Raw genomic sequence first — 26,085 nt, 5'->3', positions numbered from 1 at the left:
CTGCCCCTTCTCAGCAGGCTCCCCCCACGGCCAGCGCTGGGATGTCCATGGAGATACTCTAGCATACCCTCATCCCCTCCTAGGAACATGAGGCACATAAGCCAGGATTCGGCAGAGGCAATAGTCAGGGACTACCTTGCTGAACCCCACAAGTTGCTTTCCACTGAGCTACTGGGCCTTTTCCCATGTAAGCAACATTGTCAGCTTGCATCCCACTCGCCTTCTCCCCCGGAGAGTTCGGCAGTTGGTCTTCCTGAAAGTCAACATGAACTCTCTTCAATTTCCAACCTTTGGACTTCCGGAGTGAATGAGGTGAGCCCACTTTGTGGCCTGCATCCTCTGGGAGTCTGTGAGGAGGGGGAAAACACTCCTCCCAAGACTTAAGAGTTAGGTAGAAAACCAGCAGGAGAAGAACAGTTGATTCAGTTGGCACAACACACAGTGCAATTTAGACTCCCGCTCACACAAACACACCGCAAAATCATCAGCCCATGTCAGCACAAATTTCTGCAGATAATTGAAAAAAGAGGCCCCAGAAATGTTGGTCTCTTCTCTTGCCACTGGGATGGGAAGAATCAGAGAGAGATGTCAGGGAAAGCAAAGAACAACACATACCATGTGTCACAGAGGAAACCCACAGAAACACCCAAATGAAGCTAATGTTAATTAAACTTAACTTTCTTCATTGCAGGGGTAGGAGGGATGGCTGATGTAAGGAGTGGTTCTAATATGTTGTTGTTCTCACGGTAACTTAACTTTCCTCATTCAGGGGCCGATAATGAATGCTGCTGCAGAGAGAGAATTACTTGGATTTCCCAAGTACCACACAGTCAGTTTCAGCCTGCGGCCAGTGGATGAGAATGGGATCCATTTTATGCAACTGTGCTCGGTGCACACTACTGTGAGAGTGGCTGTTCAGTCTGCTCAGGGAATGCTGGGTTTTGGGGGGGGGATTCTGTTGGGCTTCCCCAGGGATGAGCTTGCATTTAGGAGTGCGCCTTGGCTGCGGCATCCTTTCCTGTGTGTACATAACCCTGGGAAAGAAGTTGCAAAAGTTCTCATCATTGGGAACAATGGAGAGTGGGAGTCAGCCCTGTCAAGGGGTGCTGGGGTTTTTGGGGGGCGTCAATTTGGTTCTGTTGGGCTGTCTAGTGTGAGCTTGTATTTGGGAGTGTGCCTCTGGCCACAGCAGGCGTCCATGTGTTTCCACAGTGGGAGTCAGCTTGGATTTTCCCCACCACAATAGGAACAAATGGAGTGGCTGGAGGTACCTTGTTCAGGGCCCCACAGAATTGGACCCTGGGGTCCAATCTCCCTGAAACTTGAGAGGTCTTTAGAAGTCAGTCCCCTGAAAATTTGGTAGAATTTGGTCAAAAAATAATGTCCCCCCACCAGCCACTGGATATTTCCAAATTGAATTTCCCATAGGAAACTATGGCCAAATTTTACCAAATTTGATCTGTATTACCAAACCAAACTGGAGAATCAATTCTGTACTTGGGGAATACCAATTTTTTTCCCCAGTTTGGTATTTCTGAACCCGAATTTGCCAATTTTTTCCCTGTGCACACCCCTATTAGTTTGTGAAGTACTTACTTGGTACATTCTTCTAAAGACTGCACAAGCATCTGTTGAAAGGAGCTGATTTCTTCTAAGTTTCCCATTAAATATGAAGTATCTGTAGAATTTAACCTGAAGCCAAGAAAAAAAATCAGGAAAAAATAAGCACTCGTGCAAAAAACATCCCACTTAAAGCACAGAACTGGGTTCTCATGTGAGAAGTAAGGAATCTCTCTTAGGTTCTCCGGTTACCCCTTTCAACTTCAGCTCTCACATATTTAGAATCAGCTCATTATCTTAACCAAATATGAACAGGCTCTCCTTCACTTGCAAGCCCCTAAAAGTTATTGGCTGCAATGTCACAGAAGCTCATACACATCTTGAAAGTGCTTAATGAGGCTATTAGGACAATTTTATTGTTACAGCCCATCCGTCACCTAACATCCACATAGTAGGCATAAAATTTACCACTGCAATGCTACAAATGAGCCAACAGAGGTGGCAAGGGCCTTTAAACACTGTAGCTATCAGAATGTTGCCAAAAATGTACTGCTTTAATGAATATATGGAGCTGCCTTATTTCAAACCAGACCAATAGCCCACCTAGCTTAGTATCAACAATGACTAGCCCCAATTCTCTGGGGTTCCAGGAAGAGGAAGGTCTTCTCTAGCACCTTCCATTTAAGATGCTTTAGGTGGAGACACCAAAGACTTACTTTTCACTGGCTTGTAAAGGCCGCAGGTAATTAGAAAGCATGGTCTGTAGCTCCTTAGCGTATTCATTTTCTGTTTCTAAAATGTTCTGTAGCACCTGTAACACACAAAAACTTAGTTTTGAAGCTAAAACAAAAAATACCAAACACAACTGGACTTTCAATTTTTTTTTAACCTTTCAAAGAGCCAAGATGTAAACTGAATAGGAACGGACAAACAACTAGGGGTGTGCACTTTGGGGTTCCAATTCAGATAAAATACCCGAATCGGACCCTATTTGTAAAGATTCGAGATTCCCAACTAGGGGCCAGCATAGTGGCCCCAATTCAGAAATCCCGAATCAAAGCTTCCACGAAGCACTCGGGTTGCTTCGGAGCAACTTTAAAGGGCTCCTTTCCTTTTAAACTATCAGCTGTCAGGCGGCAGGGGGGGATCCCCCGCCACCGCTGTCTGCCAGCTGATAGCGTAAAGGGACCTGCTGCTTGCAAGCAGCAGGGCCCTTTAAACTATCAGCTGGCAGGTGGCGGGGGGAGAATCTCCCCAGCCGCCCGACAGCTGATAGTTTAAAGGGACGTGCCGCTTGCAAGCAGCAGGGCCCTTTAAATGGCCCAAACCCCCACCCACCCACCCCCACTTACCTTGGCTCTGCTGCTGGGGTGGTCGAGGCCTCCTCCACTGCCCCACAGACCCGCGCAGCAGCGGAGATGGACGAAAACGCCCTTCCCACCCCTCAAATGGCAGCTGCAGCCATGGGATTCTTTAAACTGTGGGGAATTGTGTGCTAATTTGCATTCCCGCTTACAGCAGCTGACACAGAAAATCAGCTACCTGTGCACAGCAACTGCATCTGTTTAGAACCATGAAAGTTCATTTGTAAATGAAGGAGTTCAGGGAAAGGAGTACTGGTAGTTCATAAGCAGCAAAACACATGCTGCTTCACAGAAGAACCAGTGCTTGGAACTCACGTTCATCTACAAACCTCTGCCCCACCCCTCAATTAGTTATCTTTGTCCCCTAAATTTAAACACTGCAGCCTTTTTTCAGACAGAATGTGCTCCAATCATCATTTTGACTGCCCTTCTCTGTGCCTTTTCCAGCTCTGCAAAATACTTTTGACATGGGTCAACTAGAACTACGTACAGTATACTTTAATGTAGCTACACTAGAAAGGCATTGTGGTGCCTTTTTCACTACTACTGCACATGGAGTGGACATTTTCAGTCTGCTACCCAAAATTTCCTTTATGGATAGTCGCAGATAGCTTATAAATTGCACTGAAAATACAGATCCTTAGGGATCCCCTACACTGTGAAAATGACTTGTTTATTCCTCCCCACTATTCATGCTTTTTAAAATCAGGAACTGATACACAAGAAAATTTACCCTTTAGTCCACAACTACTAAGTTCATTCAGGAACCTTTGGTGAGGGACTTTTCAAAATCTTTTGACAGAACAACAGGACTTCTACTATCTAAATATTTGCTGACACTGACAAAGACACACACACACACACACACACACACACTCATACTGACAAGGCAAGACTTGTCTTTGCAAATCTATGCTAACTTGTCCTTGGCAAGGCTCATTATATCAAGGGCTTTTTTAAAAAAAAGAAAAAGGTTTTGCTTTAATAATGCCTTTACCAATTTACTTAAACAGATTAGGTCTAGAATTTCTCAAAGTTCCACTGGATTCTTCCTACAAATTACATGTTACATCGGCTACTTTCCAACCCAGTCACAAAGAGCCCAATTTTAAGGCTAAATTGCATGATTTTGTTATTAAATGAATAATCTCATTTAGTGACTGCTGCCCTGAGTTTCTGAATTAGCTCCAAAATGTTGCCTCTATTGGGCATAGGTCTTCAGATGCTATCCATAAGAACCAGCATTCAGATGCAGGGCAATCTCCAATATTTCCAACAGTGAAGTCCTTTTGGTAGTTTCCCTGTCCTCTTTCAGCAGTCTTAGCACACCTTTGTCACAAAGATTTTTATATTCCTATACTGTGTCCACAAACATTAGAAAAGAGCTACTATAGCAAAGAGCACGCTTAAAGGAAGGCTTGGGAATTTCCCCTTTGTACAGTAATACTATCCTTGGGCACAGTTATGCATGCAGAAAACCAGCTCTTTTTACTAGGTTATCCATGGTGCTGATGCTCCTTCTGAAACAGAATTCTGATTTGCTTTCAGAACTCCAGGATAAAGTGATTACACTCGCAGCATTGCTACTTTTGGGGGGGATATACTGGACCAGCACTACATGTAGTTTATAGTGTATTTGGAATACACAAGTTATTTATGCCCATATGAAAACTTGATGAAACAAATGACATGCTGAACTATTTAAAATGGAGAATTCACTTCTTCTTTCATTAGCATTGCTGAACTGCGTTTCATTCCCTTGAATGGGCCTATTCAACTGAAGAGGGGAGGGAAGGGAGACTATTTCTGAGTTCATTCTTTTGTTGGTAACTTGACTCCTGCCCCAAAGATTAAAATGTCTCCATTTTACAAAAAGCCCTACAAAGGACAAAATGTCACAAGGCATAAGCTATTAATTAGCTAGTTACAAAGAACAATGCCACACAAGCATACCATAGGCAGAAAAATTAATAAATCTGATCATGCAAAGTAAAGTTGATGAAATATCAACAAACTAATGCAGGCAGTCTACACATAAGAAAGCCACCAACAGTTGCCCACTGCAGTACAAAGCTAAATGTGGCGGGGCGGGGTGGGGAATAAACCTTGCAAAGAAGGTGAAAGGGCAATACCAGGAATCCCAGATAGATTTGTTTTGTAAGGCTTGTAGGTATTACACTATTACACTGGCAGAAATATGTAGGGTGTGTGCATTGTGGTGGCACCATTTCAAAATAAGCCATCAAGCATCTTTGTGATTTTTTTTAAAAAACCTGATAACTAAATTGGATTAAATAACACAAGGAATGAAAACCTTTTAATGGAATAATCCTGTAAAAAAGGGTCAGGTTTTTTTTCGAAATTAAGAACACATTTGTGTTCATACTCACTAAAAATTAAAAAAAACATGATATAAACCTAAACAACTTTGTACCATTTGAAAATGACCATCAGCTACTAAGCTACAGTTCAACTTACTGCAAACTAAACTCCTGGATTCAAAGTGTAACTATATGGTGCTTCTTCCTTAAATCTTTTTGCATTCATTAAGCACTTGATGCAGAATAGTACATTCTGAATGTACACGTGCACTGATTTTATTTAGAAAGTTTTTAACTGCCAACATTTCTGTGTTTCCACTGTCTTTAGATGTGCTTTAATATAAACACGCCTACCTGTCATACAGGCAAGACTGGAAAGATTACAGCATGCTTACCCCTAACAGGGAGATTATAAAGCGTTAAGTACGGTAACTGCTGCATTTTCAAATCCTGCCACTTCAAAATTCCTAACATCATCATCTTGCTTTTTTGCTCAAATAATCACCCTTCTCCTCTTCCTAACTCTTTGCATGTTCTGGCAGCTGCATGACCCCATGAGATTTCAAAGACCTTATTCCAAAGCTCCACATCACATTTGATGGAACTAGGTACCAAACAGGGGTTGGTTTCACAGACCAATACAGTAAGCGGCATAACTGAGAAGCATAAAGCGCTGAATTCATCCATTGAGAAAAACAGGTTTTTACTTACCATAACTGTTGTTCATCTAGGTCTTCCGTGCAGGCACACATGGGACTGCGCACGCGCAGGCCTGCCGATCCGGACATTTCCAAGCTCAAAAAATTCACCACCAGGGGGCGCTCTCGCCTCCCACCGCGCAAGCGCGGCAATTTCCCGCCGAAAAACGGCTCCCAAGAGGCAGAGCGTCCCCCCACATACCCTCAGTTCCTTTCTCGCCGCTGTCTACAAGGAAAAAATACCAAAAGACTCAGCGGGGAAGGAGGGAGGGCATGTGTGCCTGCACGGAAGACCTAGATGAACAACAGTTATGGTAAGTAAAAACCTGTTTTTCATCTACGGTCTTCCAGTGCAGTCCCACATGGGAAGATTACAAAGCTTAACGCCAGGGAGGTGGCATTACCTAAGAAAAAACACAATTAGACACTGTAATCATGTCCTTTATTAATCTATTCAGTTATTTATTTATTTATTGTTAATGAAATTCACAAAAACATGGATTGCAACACTGCAGTTCCCACTAAAGACTCCTTCCTATCCAGGATATCCAAAGCGTAGTGCTTTATAAACGTGTCAGCCGAGGCCCACGTTGCTGCCCTGCAAATATCATGGAGAGGGACTCCCCTCAGCAGGGCCGCAGAAGACGCCTGCGCCCTAGTAGAGTGAGCACGTACACCCAGAGGGCAAGGTTGATTTGCTGCAGCATAGCAGGTCCCAATTGTTTGAACCACCCAACGAGAAATGGTGCAAGATGACGCTTTCTTACCCTTATTGGGCCCTGCGTAACACACAAATAAATTAGAGTCACGCCTAAATGGTTTCACCCTGTCCAGATAAAACAGGAGTGCCCTGCGAACATCCAAGGAATGCAACGCCCTATCAGCTTCCGTAGATTGGTCAGGGAAAAACACCGGTAAAGTAATATCTTGGGAAAGATGAAACCTTGATACCACCTTTGGCAAAAACTCCACCTTCGTCCTCAAAACAACCTTCTCTTTATGGACCTTTAGGTAAGGGGGTTCATGAGACAAAGCTGCCAATTCCCCCACCCTCCTGGCCGAGGTGATAGCCACCAGAAAAACGACCTTCTGAGACAAAAATCGAAGAGGACAAGTGGCCAAGGGCTCAAACGGTTTTCCCATCAAACGAGACAACACCAGAGGCAATGACCACTGGGGAACGATAGCTGTCACTGGGGGGAAGAGGTTATTCAGACCCTTCAGGAACATCTTCGCAATCGGATGAGAAAAAACCGATCTCTGATCAATGGGAGGATGAAAGGCTGAGATAGCCGCCAAATAGACTTTTACGGAGCTATTAGCCAAACCCCTCTGTTTGACCTCCCACAAAAAATCTAATATTTCCGGCAACGAAGCCTGAAATGGATGCGATCCCTTTTGTTGACACCACAAAGAAAACTTTTCCCACTTAAACACATATGACTGTCTGGTGGAAAAGCGCCTAGCGTTCTCTAAAACATTAGTTACATCAACCGAAAAAAAGGGCCTTGTGTGATCAGCCAAGCTGTGAGCTTGAGCCTCTCGATATCGTGATGTAACACTCCCCTCCAAATCAGCAGGTCCGGCACCGCCGGTAACTGAATCCACTGTGCCTGGAGCCTCCAGAGGGCGTGAAACCACGGTTGGCGTGGCCAAAAAGGGGCTATCAGTATGATCGATGCTCCGTCTCTCTGAATCTTGCTGACGACTCTGGTCAACAGCGGAAACGGGGGGAATGCATACATCAGGGGACCCGACCACCCAAGTTGAAATGCGTCCCCACGAGACCCTAGGCCTACTCCTCCCCTGGAGCAATACTTTTGGACTTTGCAATTCTCTTCCGAGGCGAAGAGATCCACTTCCGGGAACCCCCATCGGGAGAAAACAGCGAGCAGATATTTGTCCTGCAGGGACCACTCGTGATTGTCCCTGTCCAATCTGCTCAGATGATCCGCCATAGAATTCTCGGCCCCTGGTATGTGCATTGCCTGGAGCCACACCGAATGTTCTATGGCCCAAGTCCACAACTTCTTTGCCTCTGCACACAGGGACATGGACGCCGTGCCCCCCTGTTTGTTCACGTAAAACATTGCTGTCGTATTGTCCGTCAAGATCTGGACGGACTTGTTCTGTACCGTATCTGAAAAGGAAATCAAAGCGAGTAAGATCGCTCTCAACTCAAGCAGATTAATATGCTCAATACGTTCTAGTTCAGACCATACCCCATGAGCATACAATCCCTCACAATGAGCACCCCACCCCAACAGTGAGGCATCCGTTGTAATAGTGATTTGAGGTTGTTTATAACCAAACTCAACACCCTTCATAAGATTGGCGTCAGACAACCACCAATCCAGCGACCGCAGAACCTGTCTGGGGACGGAAAAATTCCTGTCCTGGGAATCCCGTTCAGGGGAGTAAACAGCATTGAACCACGTCTGTAGGTCTCTCATAAACAGCCTGGCAAGGGGGACCACAGCCGTCGTGGACGCCATACATCCCAACAAACCTTGAAGGAACCGTGCCGGCTGGTAACGGCATCTCCTCAATTTACGAACAAGGGTCTTAATCTTTGATGCCCTCTCCTCAGGCAGGAAACCCATGTTCCTAACACCATCTAGTACCACTCCTATAAAAAGGAGGGACCTTACCGGGGTCAATTTAGATTTCTTCTGGTTGACAACAAGACCCAACTGAAGACATACAGATAAGGTGAGGGCGATCTGCCTATCGACCTCTTCAGGGGAGTGTCCCACCAATAACCAATCGTCTAAATACGGGAAAATGCAACATCCCTGGAGTCTCAAATGGGCCACCACAACTGCCATGCATTTTGTAAATACCCTCGGTGCGGTAGCCAAACCGAAGGGCAAGACCCTGTATTGAAAAACCTTGGTACCACACGTAAACCGGAGGTACCTCTTGTGATCGGAAAAAATTGAAATGTGAAAATAAGCGTCCTTGAGGTCAAGGACGGCAAACCATGAATACGAGGGTAACAGTGTTAAGACCGTCTGTAATGTTACCATCTTAAACTTCCTAATTCGAACCAGCTTATTTAGTTTTCTGAGATCTAGGATAGGCCGGAGACCTCCATCCTTTTTCTCAACCATAAAAAGGGGAGAATAAAACCCCAACCAGGATGATGTGCCAGGGACTTCCTCAATAGCCCCTTTAATCAACAATGCAGAAATCTCAGATAACACCTCTTGTGAAGGTGGTTGAGAAATAAACACAGGGAGACTCAAGGAAGGTAAATCCAAAAATTCAACTTTATAACCTTTTTCAACTATTGATAAAACCCAACTGTCCGAACAAATAGAACACCATGCAGCCTTGTAAGTGCTCAGCCTGGTCCCGAAAATGGGGTCAGGGCTCTGTAACTGTCAGAATTGTTTATTTGCTTGAGGTAGGTCTTTAGCCTGTCGCTGTTGTGAACTGGCTCTACCCCTCTGATTTTGCCGGCGCCGGTAAAAGGAAGGCTGAGGACTTTGATAATTTCTGCGGGATTGGTACGCATACCCGAAGTATGGTTGGTATCTTTGCTGCCGATTTCGTTGAAAAGGCCTATAATATGGACGAGAGGCCTGCTGAGGATTCTGGTGGAGCACACCGTACGAACGTGCAGTCAGGCGGTCCGTCCTCTTCTTTGAAAGGAACTCATCCGTTTTTTCAGAAAACAGTAACGTTCCTTCAAAGGGGAGATCTTCTACTCTATTCCTAGTCTCAGGAGGCAGCGCCGTGGTCCTCAACCAGGCGTGACGACGCAAAACTACTGCCGAGAGGAGTGACCTGGCCGATGTGTCCGCCATGCTTCTGCTTGCATTGATCTGGTGGCGAGACAGCCGTACCGCCTCCTCCTGTATTACCCGCAGGAAGATTCTCTGATCTTCTGGGAGCTTTGGTACGAAGGCAGCTACTTTCTTCCAAAGCAACAATTGGTATGCGGCCATCATCGCTGCATAGTTTGCTATCTTGATCCCAAAGGCAGCCGAAGTATAGAATTTTCTGCCTAAAGCATCAATCTTTCGGCTGTCCTTATCGACTGGTGTGGAAACAGAACCTTGTCTAGGTCTAGTTTGCATCTCTTCAGTAACTAGAGATGATGGAGGTGGATGTGTCGATAGAAAAGGATGAGCGTCATCTCTAAGACGATAGAGATTTTCAACCTTACGATTAGTGGCGGGCGTAGAGGCCGGTTTAGACTGAAGGCCCTTCCACAAATCCACAAATCCATCAATCAAAGGAAAAGCCACTGTCGGAGTGGATCCTGAGTAGATGTGCTGTAAAATTTTGTCCGTAAATTTGGACTCGGTTGCAGAAACTTCAAGGTCCAGAGCTTTGGCCATGCGCTGTAACAGGTCATTATACGCCCTGAAATCATCCGTAGGAGAAGCCTCATCAGTGGGGCCAATTTCTCTGTCAGGCGAATCAGAGATTGGTGAATCACTATAATGCCGACGAGACCTATGGAAGTCGGTATCAGAAGGGAGAGGTGTTCTGCGATAGTCCCCATAAGACCTCCACGAAGGCGACCTGGGGCTCTCCTGATAAGGTCGGTCCGAGATTGGGGAGGCTCTCTCACTGTAATACGATCCAGCCGGATCATCGCTGAGGCGATCGTCCCGCGACCGACTTCGATAGGAACGTGGACTGCGCCTGCGGGGTCGACCCCTGCGACTGCCCGATGAAGCAGATGATCGTGCCTCTCTCGAAGTCGACCTCGGGCGCCCCGTCGGAGTGGAGGGTTTGTCTAAAACGATAACATCACCCACCGGACTGGAACGCTGAATGGAACCTCTGGGCGAGCCACGATCAGCCGAATCCGCACGTCGGTCCTCAGCCGGAACCGCTTGCAACGGTTCCGAAGAGGGAGCGGTAGGAGGCACAATAAGACTTTCCAAGACTGCCGTGTCCTTTTTAGAAGAGTGTTTCCGCTTCTTCTTTTTCTTTTCAATAGTCGGTTCCGGAGCCTTCGACGTCGAGGATGGTTCCGATGTTCTCGGAACCGACAAAGGCACAGCCGGCGCGGATGTTGGAACCGTTTTCGGAACCGAAGGAGGTCGGTGTCGCTCCGAGGGTTTATGTGCCGATGGCGCCGAGGCCACAGATGAAGTCGAGGGTCGACGGTTCCGACTCGCCTTCGAGCCCGACGATCTCCGACCAGAAGCTGCCGGTTCCGACGCGCTCCGGGATGACGTGGTCGGGGGCTCAGAAGCCCTCGGTTCCGAGTGGCTGGGAGAGGGACGGGAACGCGAAGTTCTCGAAGATGTGGAACCCGGGCCAGATCTATGGGCCGCAGAACTCGGGCCGGGCCTAATCGAATCACCAGTCGCGCCCGGTGGATCGTGGACTTCCATTGCCCGCTTCCAAAGAGAAGCATGCAGCCGGCCTGCTCTCTCCGCCCTAGCCTTGGAGGTGAAGGCTCGGCAGTGTTTGCAAGCCTGCGTATTATGGGTTTCCCCCAGGCAGTACAAACAATGAGCGTGGCCATCAGACCGAGTCATTTTTCTATCGCATGACTCACATCTCTTGAAGAGGGCAGTGTCCGACATAGCGAAGAGCTGGAAAGAACCTTCTCGATCGGCGGCGAAAAAGGAACTGAGGGTATGTGGGGGGACGCTCTGCCTCTTGGGAGCCGTTTTTCGGCGGGAAATTGCCGCGCTTGCGCGGTGGGAGGCGAGAGCGCCCCCTGGTGGTGAATTTTTTGAGCTTGGAAATGTCCGGATCGGCAGGCCTGCGCGTGCGCAGTCCCATGTGGGACTGCACTGGAAGACCGTAGATGAATTATCAGTCACAAGACATGGGGAGGGGGGGAGGTATGTCCAGATTCTAGATGTTCACAAAGCCCACAGTTATCTCCCTAAATCAAATCAGACTACAGCCTGATTTTAAAAAAGATCCAGAGGAGTTAGCCGTATTAGTCTGTAGTAGCAAAATCAAAAAGAGTCCAGTAGCACCTTTAAGACTAACCAAATTTATTGTAGCATAAGCTTTTGAGAATCACAGTTCTCTTCGTCAGATGCATGGAGGGCAAGAAGAAACTGGTCAGATATATAGGTGGAGAGGGGAGGGCGGAGTAGATGCAAACAGTAGCTTCTGATATGGAGATCAGTTTGCTTCTGTTAAGGAAGTCAGTTATTTCTGATAATGAGATAACCATTCATAGTCTCTATTCAATCCCAGTTTGACTGAGTCAAATTTACATATGAATTCCAATTCAGCAGCTTCCCTTTGGATTTTGTTTTTGAAAGGTTTCTGTTGAACTACAGTGACCTTTAAGTCTTAAAGTTGGTTAGTCTTAAAGGTGCTACTGGACTCTTTTTGATTTTAAAAAAGGACCCACTTAATAGGATTCTTAGGATGTCAGGTGAAAAGCAAAACCAAGGGTGACTTCATGCATTTCCCTTTAATAACCGAACAGGGGAAGGAGGCCATGCATTTTTCCCATAAGATGTACATTGTTTATTTTGTCACAACTGTCCATTTGTTCAGACGCTACTCTTTTAAATCAAGATTTGACTGATTTTTTGTGTGACAGTGTACAAACAGACAAATAACAAGCCAAAAATACTTGGGCTGCAATCTAAAGGCTTCTTTTAGCCAAAGGCATGCAGAAGTGGGGGGGAGGCAATTTCCACAGATTTCTCTCTCTAGTTGTAGCCTCTACCCCCACTCCACCAACATCCCTCATCTTTCCATAGCATCGGCCAAATGTCAGAAGTAGTTTTTCAGTGGAAAAAGCAATGAGAGTGTCAGGAAAGTCCCCCATTCTATGTCCATTCACAGTAGCCTGGACCCAAGCCATAACATGCAAATGATAATTAACAATAAAAATATATAATGGGCAAATTTTAAACTGTAAGGTAAAAAATGACAAGATATCATTCAAACTACACATATGAAGATTCAAGATATAAAGACTGTTTCAGAATATTACAGGCAACCCAGGCGCTTGATTCCTTTCAGGAGATCTTTACCAAGAGCTAGTTTGTATTCAAAGCTTCAGCAATCCCTAAGAAACGACTGAACGAAATGACTTTTAAGAAGTTCGAAAAAGCATTGTGAAAGAATGTTTAGTTTCTTAAAACCGAAGAGCCATAAAGGAAGACCTCTTCACAGACTCGCATGGAAAAGTTTGAGACTGAAAGGTCTTACAGACCCTTGAGATTCAGAGAACTCCGCTTTTTCCAAGGACCAAAATGCCAGATGATTGTAGCATTTTCCAGATTTTAAGCTCTCACCCATAGTCTGGACTGTGTTTCATCATGGAAAGGGAAAAACATGGATGCTGCCCTAAGAACCTTGGAGGTAGGATGCAAGAAACAAATTGCTAAATAGATTTTAACACTTCAATAAATGGATCCCTAAGGAGCTCAGTTTACTTTTTGACTCATTTGGGATAACACCCTTTTTATTTGGACCTACACTTTATCCCTATGTGAGAAAAAACACTAGCCAAAAAATGGAGCCAGTTTGAATTCTCAAATTAAAGCCCGAAGCCCAGATTTTTGAGGGAGGTGAGGCTGATTCTTGCATGGTGGTAAAGTGAACTTACTCACTCTTCACTTTCCATGGTGACAATGCCGAAAGCGAAGTAAGTGCTCTGTGTGTGCATGGAGGGCATTATAAAAACTGGGCCTCTGTGAGAGCAGGCAGTTGCAGGGAGAGAGTCTGTTCTGTATTTAGCATCATTACTTTGAAAGAAATAGCTTAAGGCTGTCCTCCTAGCTATGAGCCAGGACTGACATATAGAACTAGGAAACCACCTTAAAGTTGGCTACACCTCACCACCTTCTGTCAGATTCACATATGTCTGTTCACGTACAAAGAATGCATGACCAACATTCTTCCCTCCGTGTGCCCTAAGGCCTAAGGTCTGCAATCAGCCCTCAAACCTATAATTTTCAGATACCAACACAACAACCTCAAGGTCCTACTAGTTGCCATCCCGTCTGAGAAAAAGAACTTTGAAATATGTACTAAGCTTCAGAGGAAGCTTGTGAGCTATTCCAAGCTAATTTCCCCAGCTCCTCCTCTTCTGCCACTACAATACACATGATTTTGGATGGTAGAAAACTTCCTGCACAAGGGCCAACTCCCAACAAACCTAAGGATTTCCTCAGCCTTTGAGAATTTACAATAAAAAAAGGAGAAAACTCAGTGTCACTGCCTCTTGATAGTGAGCACATTCTCTTTCTGCAGATACACGGGCAAATCAGAACAGCAGAATCAAAGACCAGATGGAGTACAAGGGTCAACAAGTACAAATACTTGCCTAATGCAAAGTTTGTGTCATATCAATATATCCATATACCTGTATTTGTGAAGTTAACCCGCTTCACACCAATTGTGGTAAGCTACAAGCAGTGTGAATAAAGCAAACCACATGTTAAATGCACACAACTGAGAAACAGAAATGGAGGAAGAGAGATTATTCTTTCCTTAGCTACGACAAGTTGTATTCTAAACATTTTTCTAAGAAAGAAACTATACTGCAATTCAGCTCTTTGACACACAACTCAATTCTCCCTTCTGCTTTATGCTTCTCGTAATCCACTGTTGTACTACAGCTTCTTCTATTGTTCCCTCCCTTCACCGGCCTTCACCTGGATTTGGAAAAGTTTGTTTAGTTATTTAAAACATTTATTGGCCACTTTTCTACATTGCAGTAACTCGATGTGGCTTATAATAGAATAATAGTCACAAAATGAATGAAAAGTTCATCTGGCAGAGAGCATCCTCTGAATGAAATCGTTTGTTACACAGAGCCCATAACACTTCCCAGATCCATCCATGAACACGATCCCATATTGTTGGGTCCTTCAACATGAAGATGCTGCCATGATTCTTATTCAATACTTTTCAGCGAGCACCAAACATTATATGGGAAATGCTTTATATCCAACCACACTGCCTGAGGGGCTCCAACAGCATATTTATGTAAATAGTTTTGAAAAGCCATACCAACCTCATTAAAGTAGTTCTTAATTAGTCTACGTGGGCAGGACTCTGTATTTTTAGCTACTTTTTCCAATAAGAAGTAACCATAATGATGGGGGTGGCAGCAACAACAGGATATAATGTTTAAAAAGGGGAACTAAAAAGGGGAGTCAGGAAATTAAAGGACAATTAAAGGCTCTCTTGGAAACTAACAGCACGTGAGGAATCTGTACTGGGTGCTGCTGAGTCTATGGATTGATAGGTAAATTATGTATACACAAATGTGTGAATTTTTTTCCTCCTACTGGGCACTGAATCTTTGTGCAGAACGCTAAGTCTCCCAGCCTTGATTTTTTTAAAGTATCAGACTCCCTTGTTAAGTATTTAAGTTCTGGCTGACCAACATTACACTGTAAGGTAATCTATGTATAATGGCACACCAAGAACTTTGTAAATCACTTGATTTCCACTGCCTGCGCGTGTACAAATATAACTTGGGGGAGGCAGTGAAAATGGGGTGTTTGTGGCCAGGCTACCTGGTGTCACTGTTGTATGTAGTTCGGCAAATTATTAGATGTGCATGCCTCGTCTGAGACCATATAATGTTAAGACCATACATATATGACTACACATTAAAAGAATAATTACTTTGGTTTTGGTAACACGAATTCTTAATGGTAATGTTAAAATTCTAAGCAAGAAGCAGCTGATTTGGATAATATACATAGGTGTCTGAGTCAGAGAAAAGATCACTCACCACATTGTAATAGCTTTTGCTAATAGCAGATGTATCAAATCCTTTTGGAGGACTCTTCAGCGTTCCAGACTTGGGGGAGACAGGTTTTTCTGAAATATAAAATGTTGTAGCAATAGGATGCAACTCCACAGTTCAGACACTAGAGGTCAAACAAACTGCTCTTCCTAAAGCAATTAGGACAAGCTTCAGGCTATTTACTTAGGCCTGGAAATATTTAAATATATGCACAAATAAGCTCTGTCAAATCTTCCAGCAAAGATAGCTTCCAAATTTGCATTTGTAAGGGAAAAGCACTGTAACAGGTTCTCTGAGATGACTAATACTGTGACTACCATATTTCATAAGGGAATATATTTACCCAAGAGTCATAGTTTCCAAAGAACAAAGAATATACCACACAAAAAAGAAAAAAAATTGAATGTATTTGGCTGCTTACCATTTGTTAAGACAGGGATTATTTTTTTAAGCTATGAATGTAAAGAATTCAAAGACAGTATTTTGGTGTTTTATTACAGAACTGAACAGCCAAGCATAACAAACAAGTCATCTAAAAGAGTATCATACTGTGAAGATGTCATCGTCTCATTAATATTGATAATATATTAAAATATTAAATGAACCGCTTCCTTATTGAGCATGCCGAAGCACAGAATTTAGCCACATTAAGGTTGCTCCATTAGAACAGTTGGCAAGGAGGAGAGAGGTATAATATTCATCAGAATTGCCCAGATATTGAGATATAATTGAGGTAATAAATGTAAGTCAATAAAATAAGCAATACAATAACACATGTTCACTGACAAAGGGCCATCATTGGGAATAAGGAACATGTGAATATCTCCCTTCCAGAAGAACGGATAATAATACATAAAGCAGGCCAAAGTAAATGCTGTTTGGTATTTAGCGAATTCTAATGTATTGTAGAATTATAAAATACCACAAAAGTTTTTTGTTGTGGTTGAAAACCACCTGTACAAATGTTTCCAAAACAGCACCAAGAAATCTATAAACTGCCATTTTTTTATAAGAGCACCCCCACCCTACAAAATTTAAATAAATTATACCTCACTCTGGACACTGACAGACTTGTTATAGCCTCCACCAGTGCCAGACATCAAATCAGGCTGCAGGATTCTGATGGGTGACAGGGCCACTGGCTTGCACTGAAAGTATCAATGCCTGGAAGCCAGACTTCCTTCTTATCTAGAAGCCTTACTCACTATTCCCACTATACTTGTGCCTTACTAAAGTTAGGGGTCATTAGAATGGAGTATGGATATACAAATGCATAAAGCTTGTTTAGATCTTCTGTTAAAGAACGGATACCTTATTGAAGTTGCAGGAACAAGTTCTAATTTGACATTTCTAATAGAAGAACTAATGGCTTATTGACAAACTAGCAAGAGGCCGCTTTAAAAAAATTGGGCCTAGAAAACCCAGGAACGCTGGGCTTCCCACAGTGGCAGCTCCCTCCGGAGGGGTGGGTGGGCTTGCCTCACCGTTCTGTGGCAGTGGTGCCCTCCAAAGGGGCAGGTGGGCTCGCCTGATCGTCCTGCGGCAGCAGCTCCCTCTGGAAGCCGCATTGGGCCAGGATGCATTTTTTATCTTGGTGCTCCTGTACAGGTGCACCAGGATAAAAGTGTGTCGTCAGGATCATAGTTTCCCTCTTTTACAGAAAGACTAGCTTGATACCCATGCTTCGCTGTGGTATTTAATGAAATCCAGCTATAATACTTATGGGTATGTAAGATTTTTACCTCAGAACACAGAGTTCCACAGCTGAATAGAGAAAGGGAGTGCAAGCTGGCAGGAGCCTGCCAGCCATACAGGAAAGCCAGACTCCACAGGGAGACTGGCAACCCTAGAGAACTTGGGAAGACTTGGAGGTGCATTTTACCTCAGGACACATTCAGTGACTCCCAATAGCAACTGCAGACTGTTTAGAACATGGGCGGTGAGGAGGACCAGTCAGGCCGTACATGCAAATAACCTATGTGGTCCAACTCTCTTGGGGGTGGGGTGGGGGGAAATGAGGTGTGGAATGTTGTGAGCCCCAATCAGCCCGCATATGCAAACAACCTTGAAAGGCTGGCCCAAACAGGGAAGAGGGGCTGAGCTGGCAGTGGACAGGAGCACAAGCAGGCAGCAGCCTGTCAGCCACACAGCTCTATCCTTTAGGGAAAACACAATTTACCCCTTTTTACCCCCATAGGGGGCAAATTTCTTAAAAAACCCTTCTTAGTGGGTGTTTACATCATGAAAGGAATGTTCTTCCCACATTTACTTTTTTTAGGTCCAGGGGTGTGGACTGGGCGTTGATGAGTCAGTCAGGAGGGCACTTGTGGGGAGAGGGGGAGGGGGAGGGGGAGAGAGAGACACAGAGAGAGAGACAGAGACAGACCAGCTTGATGCCTGAGCTTCGCTACGGTATTTAACTACTTTAAATCCAGTTATAATACTTATGAGTATGTAACATTTTTGGGTTTGTGGGATTTTTTTAAAGTTGGTTTTGTAGTATAATAGCATAGTACCCGAGATTCACAAAGGTGTTTGAATAAAGTGAAACGTGTTGATGCCAAAAACTGATGAAGTAAATTTCGAAATGTAACATTTATTGAAGAGATTTTAGAAGGAAAAGATTGTAGTGCAATAAATAAAGTCAAAAATATGTACAACCGGGTTTTTTTTCTACTGAAAGACCTCTTTGTAGACCTCACTGGTGGTTTTCCCCTCAGGTGCTAGGATCACCAGGCTGCTGGGTGAGCTCACTCTGCAGCAGCAGGCCATGCAGAACTGCCCATGTGAGAAGCAGTCTTCCCTCAAGTCAATTCCTGTCACCTTCAGTGTCTGAAACTGGGACTTGTTGAATGTCACAGCAAAGAAGACCTTGAGAGGGAACTGCAGTCTCTTGAACTCAAAGAGGTTCTCTGATGGTATGAACACCAACTCCTCCCCCGCCCCCCCAGCACTGCCGGTGAACAATGTGGCCTTGATGATGTTCCGGTGGAGGGTTTTCACTTGCAGTCTGGTGCCACTGCAGAGTTTGGGTGGGCTGAGGTTCTGAAGCAGCATCACTGGAGCCCCCACTATCAGGAGAAGCTTGTGGGCTGGGAAGCCAGGAGGGTTCAGCATGTTGAGGAACTCCACAGGGTAGTGGATCGCATCATCCATTTGCACCATTGAGTCCACAGATCTGTACCCATTTTCTGCCCCTTTGAGAGAGTTGTGTTTCATGAATGATGGCAGCCTTGTCATTCTTGGGGGTCAGAATGGCATGCTTGCACAGACTTCCCCATGACAGTGACAATATCAGGGTATATCATGGCTGTTAGGTCTACTAGGGTTGTCACTACTATGCCCAGGCCAGCAGGGATGGTCACCTTTCCCTTGGACTCAGGATACTTTCCATCCCCTATTTTTAGTAGGGGTTCAGAGAATTCCCCAGCGGACACCTTGCCTCTCAAGTGGACCCTCATGTTCTTTCTTAGTGAGAGCTTCCTGATGAGGGGCCACAGATACGACACCTTGACACACATGGTACCCTCATCAGCTCGAGTTCCCCTTGGGACTACTGGCAGAGTCTGCCAGACGTCTCCAGCCAGCAGCCCGGTGACTCCCCACATCACTCTCCCGTTGCCCCTGACATCTTTGAGGCTTATGCTCAGTGCCTCAAAACACCCCTTGTGTGCCATGATGCTCTCATCCCAAACAATGAGTTTACAGTTCCACAGCACTTGGGCCATGTTGCTTTGTTTTGAGATGCTGAACAGGGGTGTTTCTGCATGGATAAGGTTAAGAGGCAGCTTGAAGGTAGCGAAGGATCATAATGCCATGCCTGACTGAGCCTTGACCTTCCATGGAAGTGAGCACCTCTCTACTCGTCTTCCAGGATTGCTTTGCTCATAGAGAGACTCTGCCGCTTTGTGCACCTTGGGCTGATCTTGCTGGTACCTGGCCACTGCTACTCAGTGCACCACAGGAGTAGGATGTGCATATTTCTTTGCTGCATCTCTAAATTGCTTTCTCCTTTTAGTGTCGGTGTATCTTGCATGATATCTGCCAGGAGGCTTCTTGGCAGCAGTAAGAGGTGAGGCTGCGAGAGGTGTGAGGTGGAGTTGAACTGAGGGAGGGGTGGTGTGGTGGGCACTTCGGCAGGTCCATGTGAGAGGTTCACATTGAAATGGCTAGTAGAAAGGTCGTGCACCATCTCACCATGAACATTTTAAAACTCAGTTGCCATACTGACTTTTATATAAAATCCCTATTCAGGAGTCTTGTACTGTCTTTCTTCAACTGTCTGCAGTTTCCTTTACCTGATTTTTACCTCTGAACACAGAGTTCCACAACTGACCCATCAGGGAGGGGGAGGGTACAAGCTGGCAGGAGCCTGCCAGCCACACAGGAAAGCCAGGGCCCACAGGGAGATTGGCAACCTTGCAGGGGAAGACTGGGAGGTGTATTTTTACCTTGGGACACACTCAATGGCTCCCAACAGCAACTGCATACTGTTTAGAATGTTGGGGTGATAACCAATCAGGCTGCATATGCAAATGACCTCAGGGAAGAGTGGCCGAGTTGGCAGTTGGCAGGGGAGGGGGCAGCCTGTCAGCCACTCAGGAAAGCTGTATCCCTATGGGAAACACATTTTACTCTTTTTTTACCCCTTTAAGGGGTAAATTTCTTAAAATCCCTTCTTAGTGAGCCTCTATATCACAAAAGGAACGATCTCCCCAAATTTCACATTTCTATGTCTAGGGATTTGGGCTGGGTGTTGATGAGTCAGTCAGGACACTTGTCTTTATATATATATATTGTACCAAGCATCCCTTATATGCCAGATGTACAAAGGCTTACATTGTCCAACATCAAAGGATACAGCAATTATAAAAAGCAACTGCAGAATGAAAAGGTAAAATTTTGGAGAATACTGAAAAAACTCCAAATATTTTCTCTTTTGGAAGAAGTTAAATGTTTAAAATGTTCATAATGCTTCTTAAAAATACATAGTTTTAAGATTGTTAAGGAATACTACAAATCTGAAAAAACAAGCAATGTTATAACTTTTATTAAGACCAACCACAATAACACAACACACTGCGCCAGCTTTCAAATTCTTCAGAACTCTTCACCAGGGTAGATGTTAAAAAGCAAGGGCAGAGAGTTAAACTTTAGGCAAGGGGTCCCCAATACAGTGCCCATGGGCACTGTGGCACCAACTGACACCTTTCCTGGAGCCCACTGAATGTTTTTGGAAAGTGGGTGGGGCCATGCGGAGTTCTTGCAAAGCAGGGCTTCTGATTGGCTAGGCAAATTAAAACAATGTTTTATCTGCAGCTGCTACCAGTGTTGGTTTTATTCTCATTCCCCCTTTCCCAATGGATCTTTTAAATTACCCACACACACACACACACACACACACACTCTTAAGCTTCATCAGTGTATGGCTCCATCTCCTGTGACAACCATTTTCTGTTCGGCTCTGCCAAACAGCCATTTTGTAGTTGTGCCCACCACTCTCTGTTAGAATTCCAAAGCTGCCCATAGTCTCATAAAGGTTGGGGACCTTTGCTTTATGCCATGGTCATGAGATCTCCCTCCCTCCAGCACCTTGTGCAAAATGCTCTATTGATTTCAATGGGAACAGGGGTGTAACTAGCTGTTGTAGAGCTGTGCACTCAGTATGCTGGTAAGAAGCAGCAAAAATGGATGCCACGCAGTTGAAAATATAAAACCAGATGGCTTCTATAACTGGATTTTGCTGTGGACCAACAAAGCTATTTACTTTTTAGTCAGTCTCCAATATTAGACAATGTTAATTCCCAGGTATAATTTAAGCACATGCAACCTATTTCCATGTAACTAATTTTCTCCACAATTAATGATAAAGTATATGATGACAACAGACGACACAGAGGGCAAGCTCTTATCCCAACTACCTTTCAGGCAATTTAACATTGAGAGAAAACAGGGTAGGGGGAGAGACCAACATTATTACTGGTTGCCACGTCTGCAGCATTCTAGGAATTTCCACAATCTTTATGGTCTTCACCAACACAGCGACTTTGCTTCTGGGTAATCCCCCAGAAGGGGCTTTGCTACCTCATTGATGCTCCCCCTTCCTATACTCCATCCATAAAAGCTCCCTGGGGTTTCCAGCACAGGCAATCTATTACTGAAAAAGTCAGCATTTTCAATGATGTTAAGTTTCCTCGATATCCAAAATTGGTGATAGACATGAAAGAACACTTCCAAATTATTCATGATTTCTATTTTCAATTTTTATTTTTTCCCACTTCTCAGTTGGCAAAAATTAATAGTTAGGTAGCACAGGATGCAGCAATCTGCAACGAACATATTGCTGATCTTGTTTGAATAAAACAAAGACATATTTTTAAATCTAAGAAATGTGCCAGTCTGATTATACTAACATCACAATTAATGATGCATTTAATATCCTTAAAACAGTAATGTTTGGGTCTGATAAGAAAATACTGCATCTATTTCAATGCCCCCAAGATTTCCATTCTTCGTCTTTTCCATAGAATAATGTAAATTAACTTTCCCCCCACTTCAAAATTACCAGAAAATTTACACCTGTCGCTCAGAGCCTCTGGCCCGACATTGAACATTCACAGCAGATATATAGAGGCAAACAATAGATCTTTGTCAATGCACCATACCATACTTTATAGACATCTTGCAAAGAATTTGAGAAGCAGTCTCATCTCATGCAATTAAAAAGAACAAGGGATACCACAGCAGCCCAGACCATCTTATACCCCTAAGCACCAAGAATGATACCAAAGCTCTCTGCATTGCAAGGAGCTCTAAATGGTTGATAGGCATGTCTTGCTCCTTGGAATCAATACGAGATACAACACGCTTCCCAAAGCAGAAATGTGTTATATTTTGAACAACAGGGCATGAATATTATTATGTAAATATTATTATTCTTTGTGAAAACATGGCCAGTGCAAAAAGGAAGGCAGTTCCCAAGCACAGGGAATCAACTGCAAAATGGGAGGGTAGGGGTGTCTGCACAGCCATCTGATTGTGATGTGGATATAAGAGACATCTCACTTACAAGAGGAAATACTGGACAGACAGACTTCCAAATGATGACTCTGTGTGATACAACAATTCACCCCATGTAGGGTAAATGGGTTGGAGGCTACTGTTCTCCTTCAGGACTGCAAAGTCCCAACTTATCTAATATTAAGGCTCCAGGGTAGGTTCTAAATTGCACCTTTTTGGAAAGGACATACATTTCCTTGATGAGTAAAAGAGTTGGATAAGTAGAAAACCAGAAAGGTGACAACCTAATTTGAATGCACAACCCTTTTCCTTTCTCCCTGCCCCCCATACAGATCTTTCTATAAACCTGAAAAACACCCCAGATTTGCAGGAAAATCTAAAATCTTTAAAAACATGGCGGGGGGGGGGGGGCGAGAACCCAAAGTAGAAGACACAACACCTGTAGCTTTAAGTCCAAATCCACGGGGGCCATTGCCAGGCAACCATAACTGTATCATCAGTTTTGATTTCTGTCAGTAAGAGGCAGGAGGAGGGTCAGGCCTTTTCCAGGGCTATTTTGGCCTTTGAGGGGCCAGGCCTGACAGCAACCACAGGGCAACTTGCTAACATGTAACTTGCATGACCCAGGATGGCTGCTTGCTTCTATTCAACAGAAGCCACCCCACAAAAGCCGCTGTGGTTAATGGTTAGGGTTTCGGAATAGGGGTTGGAGACCCAGGGTCAAATCCCCACTCAGCCATGGAACTCATTGGGTGATTTTGGGCTAGTGACACATTCTCAGACTAACTTACCTAACAGCGTTGTTGTGGGGATAAAATAGAGGAGGGCTGACTGATGTAAGCTGCTTTGGGTCCCAGCTGGGGAGAAGGGAAGGGTATAAATGAAGTAAGAAAGTATCGGTGGGGACCAGATAAAAGATAGGTTGGTTGGTGGATGAGAAAAAGAGAAAGACGTAGGGAAAGGTGAGAATATGGGCATGCAAGGAGGAGGGGAAAAGGAAATAGTGTGGGGAGAGGTATACTAGGAAAGGTGAGGTGACCCCTGCAAGTCCCCTACCGTGCAACTGGGCCTGGCCACCACTGCACAAACGGGCCATAGTTCTCTTTGAAAGAGGCTGCAAGAGGGAGAGAAGGAGGGAAATCTGAAGACACAGTGGCAGATAAACTTACATTGGCTAGTGGGTGTGAAGAATAGAAGGAAGTAGGAAGAGGTTATGTGGGCTGCCAGGGAAGGGAAAGAGGAAAACAGTGGGGGTGGGTTAACTGAAATGGCCTCTGCTTGCCGGTCCCCTGCATGGCCTTTTGTAACACCATTGTACATGTATTGATTAATTACACAAAGATAAGAGCAAGTGATTCTAGGTAATTTTTAAAAAGCCACTAAACCAGTGATTATGCAACACATCTAGTTTTAGTTCTTTTGTACAACAAACCAATCAATAAACTATATTCTGTGTCTTTGTAAGTAATTACATGTACAAGATGTGTGCTTACATGTACTAAGAGTTTCTAAACTGCAAGTTGTCTGGTGGTTGCAGCCAGGCTTGGCCCCAATGAGTCCTCCCTCAAAGATTGAAACAGCCCTGGAAAGGGCCCCATGCCTCCCCCTGGCTTTTACTGACAGAAACCAAGACATAAAGGTTGACAATACTGTTGTAGTTGGCCTAGGAACAGCCACAGGAGGGCATTCATTTCTTGAAAAGTATAGGTGCTGCTTCCATGAAGGCGGGGGGGGGCTCCCAATGTGGGTTTTTTTTTTAATTTCAGATTTTTCTGCAAACCTGGGGCTTTTCTCAGATTCGCAGAAAGATCTGTCTTGTCTGTCCATGGCCCCAATCTCTGGATTTAAGTATCCACAGAGAGAGCCTCATTGAGAATTAGATATATTGATATAGAAACTCAAAAACAACTCAAGACCAGATACTTTATAAATAGGTTCTTGAAACTCACCATTTGATTTTACTTCTCGTACATAATTGCTGGGAAACCAGCCCGTCTTGCCATTGTGAGTTCCTTCCCACCAGCCTCCTTCTTCCACTCTTGTTACAAGAATAATATCTCCTTTTGTAAAAGAAAGCTCATCTTCATTGGTCTGTTGAAAATTAAATTTTGCTCTTACCACCAGCTGATGGTTGCTATTATCGGTCATGTCCTAGAAGAAAGATGACAAAGGAAACAAAAGGCATTTGTCAAAATACAGCACAGTTTTTTTTAAAAAAAATGAGATGTGTAAAAAAAAAAAAACCCTGACTCTGCCACAACATAAATGAAAAACATTTCCCATGTTACTGTACTATCCAACTGTAGGAATGCAGAGACCTGTGTCTTTAGATACTATTGAAAAGAGGATCTATGAGTTTAAGAACAACTAACAAAAATGCTTTGGGCATACAGATCTTGAAAATATTTAAATCCCATTCATCTTTTTAGAATCAAGGCAGCTACCAAAGCAACAAAAGTTGCAAGGACACACACGCAATAGTCCATCAACAAGATAAAAACAAGGCATAAGTTAAAAACGCCAACCGAAACAGAGCACCCTCCACCACATCACCTGAAATAAAACTGTCTTCCACGCTTTCCTAAATGCAGCAAGTGAAGGCACCCTCTGTCCCTGTTCTTGTAGACCATTTTAGAGTAATTTATTTATTTTATATATTTCAGATTTGTATTCTGCCCTCCCCGCAAGTGGGCTCAGGGCAGATAACAACATATTAAAAATACAATTTAAAAATTCATATACATTAAAAACAACACATTTAAAACAGGATGGTGGACAGCCTTCACAGGGAGGGCCAAAATATTACACCCCTTTTTCCAGGCCAGCGGAGAGGCCCAGCTTCTCCTTGCCTGTGAGAATGAAGCCAGCATCGAAGCTAGCCTCTCAGCCCCGCCCTTCTCTGTGCCTGAGGTACTTTAAGAACATCTTGAAGTGCCTCAATTGCTTGAATTAATGTTGTGCTTGCCTGTTGTTGTGGGGAATGGAGAGTAAGTTGGGTGATGGTGGACATAGGGAGGAGGGCCGGCATAGGGTCAGGGATCCCAGTCCTCTGGGGACGTGGGAGATATGACGGTGGAAGCTGGTCTCAGTGGAGAAGGGCACGGAGATATGAAGCTACCCCCATAAACCTGTTGCCAAATGTTCAGTCCTAGGAGAGGGTGCCACCAGGAAAAGGCTGCCTGAAGAACATGAGAGATAAGGATGCCTCACAAGATATACTAACTTTTTATTAAGTAAAGCAGAGTCCTTTTCCATTTAAATACTAATATGAGAGACAGGATTAGCAAAAATTCAGCACTAAAATATTAATAGAATTGTGAAAATCTCTCTTGAAAAGAAAAGTAGACAAGCTACCCTTCTGTCTTGTTTTTGAAGATCCGCCCATTTGGGATAAGCACAAGGTGTCT

At 44.3% G+C, this 26,085-nt stretch overlaps 1 protein-coding gene across 1 annotated transcript in view; it reads right to left on the bottom strand.

The window, feature by feature from the left end:
- ARHGEF7 (Rho guanine nucleotide exchange factor 7) overlaps positions 1–26,085 on the bottom strand; it is a 125,334-nt gene that overhangs the window by 62,445 nt on the left and 36,804 nt on the right. The window contains exons 5-8 of the mRNA XM_054973483.1: positions 24,628–24,829; positions 15,644–15,732; positions 2,277–2,371; positions 1,597–1,692 (exon numbers count right to left, since the gene is read on the bottom strand). Of these exons, the coding sequence (XP_054829458.1) occupies positions 1,597–1,692; positions 2,277–2,371; positions 15,644–15,732; positions 24,628–24,829 (482 nt within the window). The remainder of the gene's footprint in view (positions 1–1,596; positions 1,693–2,276; positions 2,372–15,643; positions 15,733–24,627; positions 24,830–26,085) is intronic.

The sequence above is a fragment of the Eublepharis macularius genome, chromosome 3 (genome assembly GCF_028583425.1).
Source record: "Eublepharis macularius isolate TG4126 chromosome 3, MPM_Emac_v1.0, whole genome shotgun sequence".
Classification (NCBI taxonomy): domain Eukaryota; kingdom Metazoa; phylum Chordata; class Lepidosauria; order Squamata; family Eublepharidae; genus Eublepharis; species Eublepharis macularius.
The sequence above is the reverse complement of the archived record's forward strand: the minus strand, read 5'-3'. Positions and strand labels throughout refer to the sequence as shown.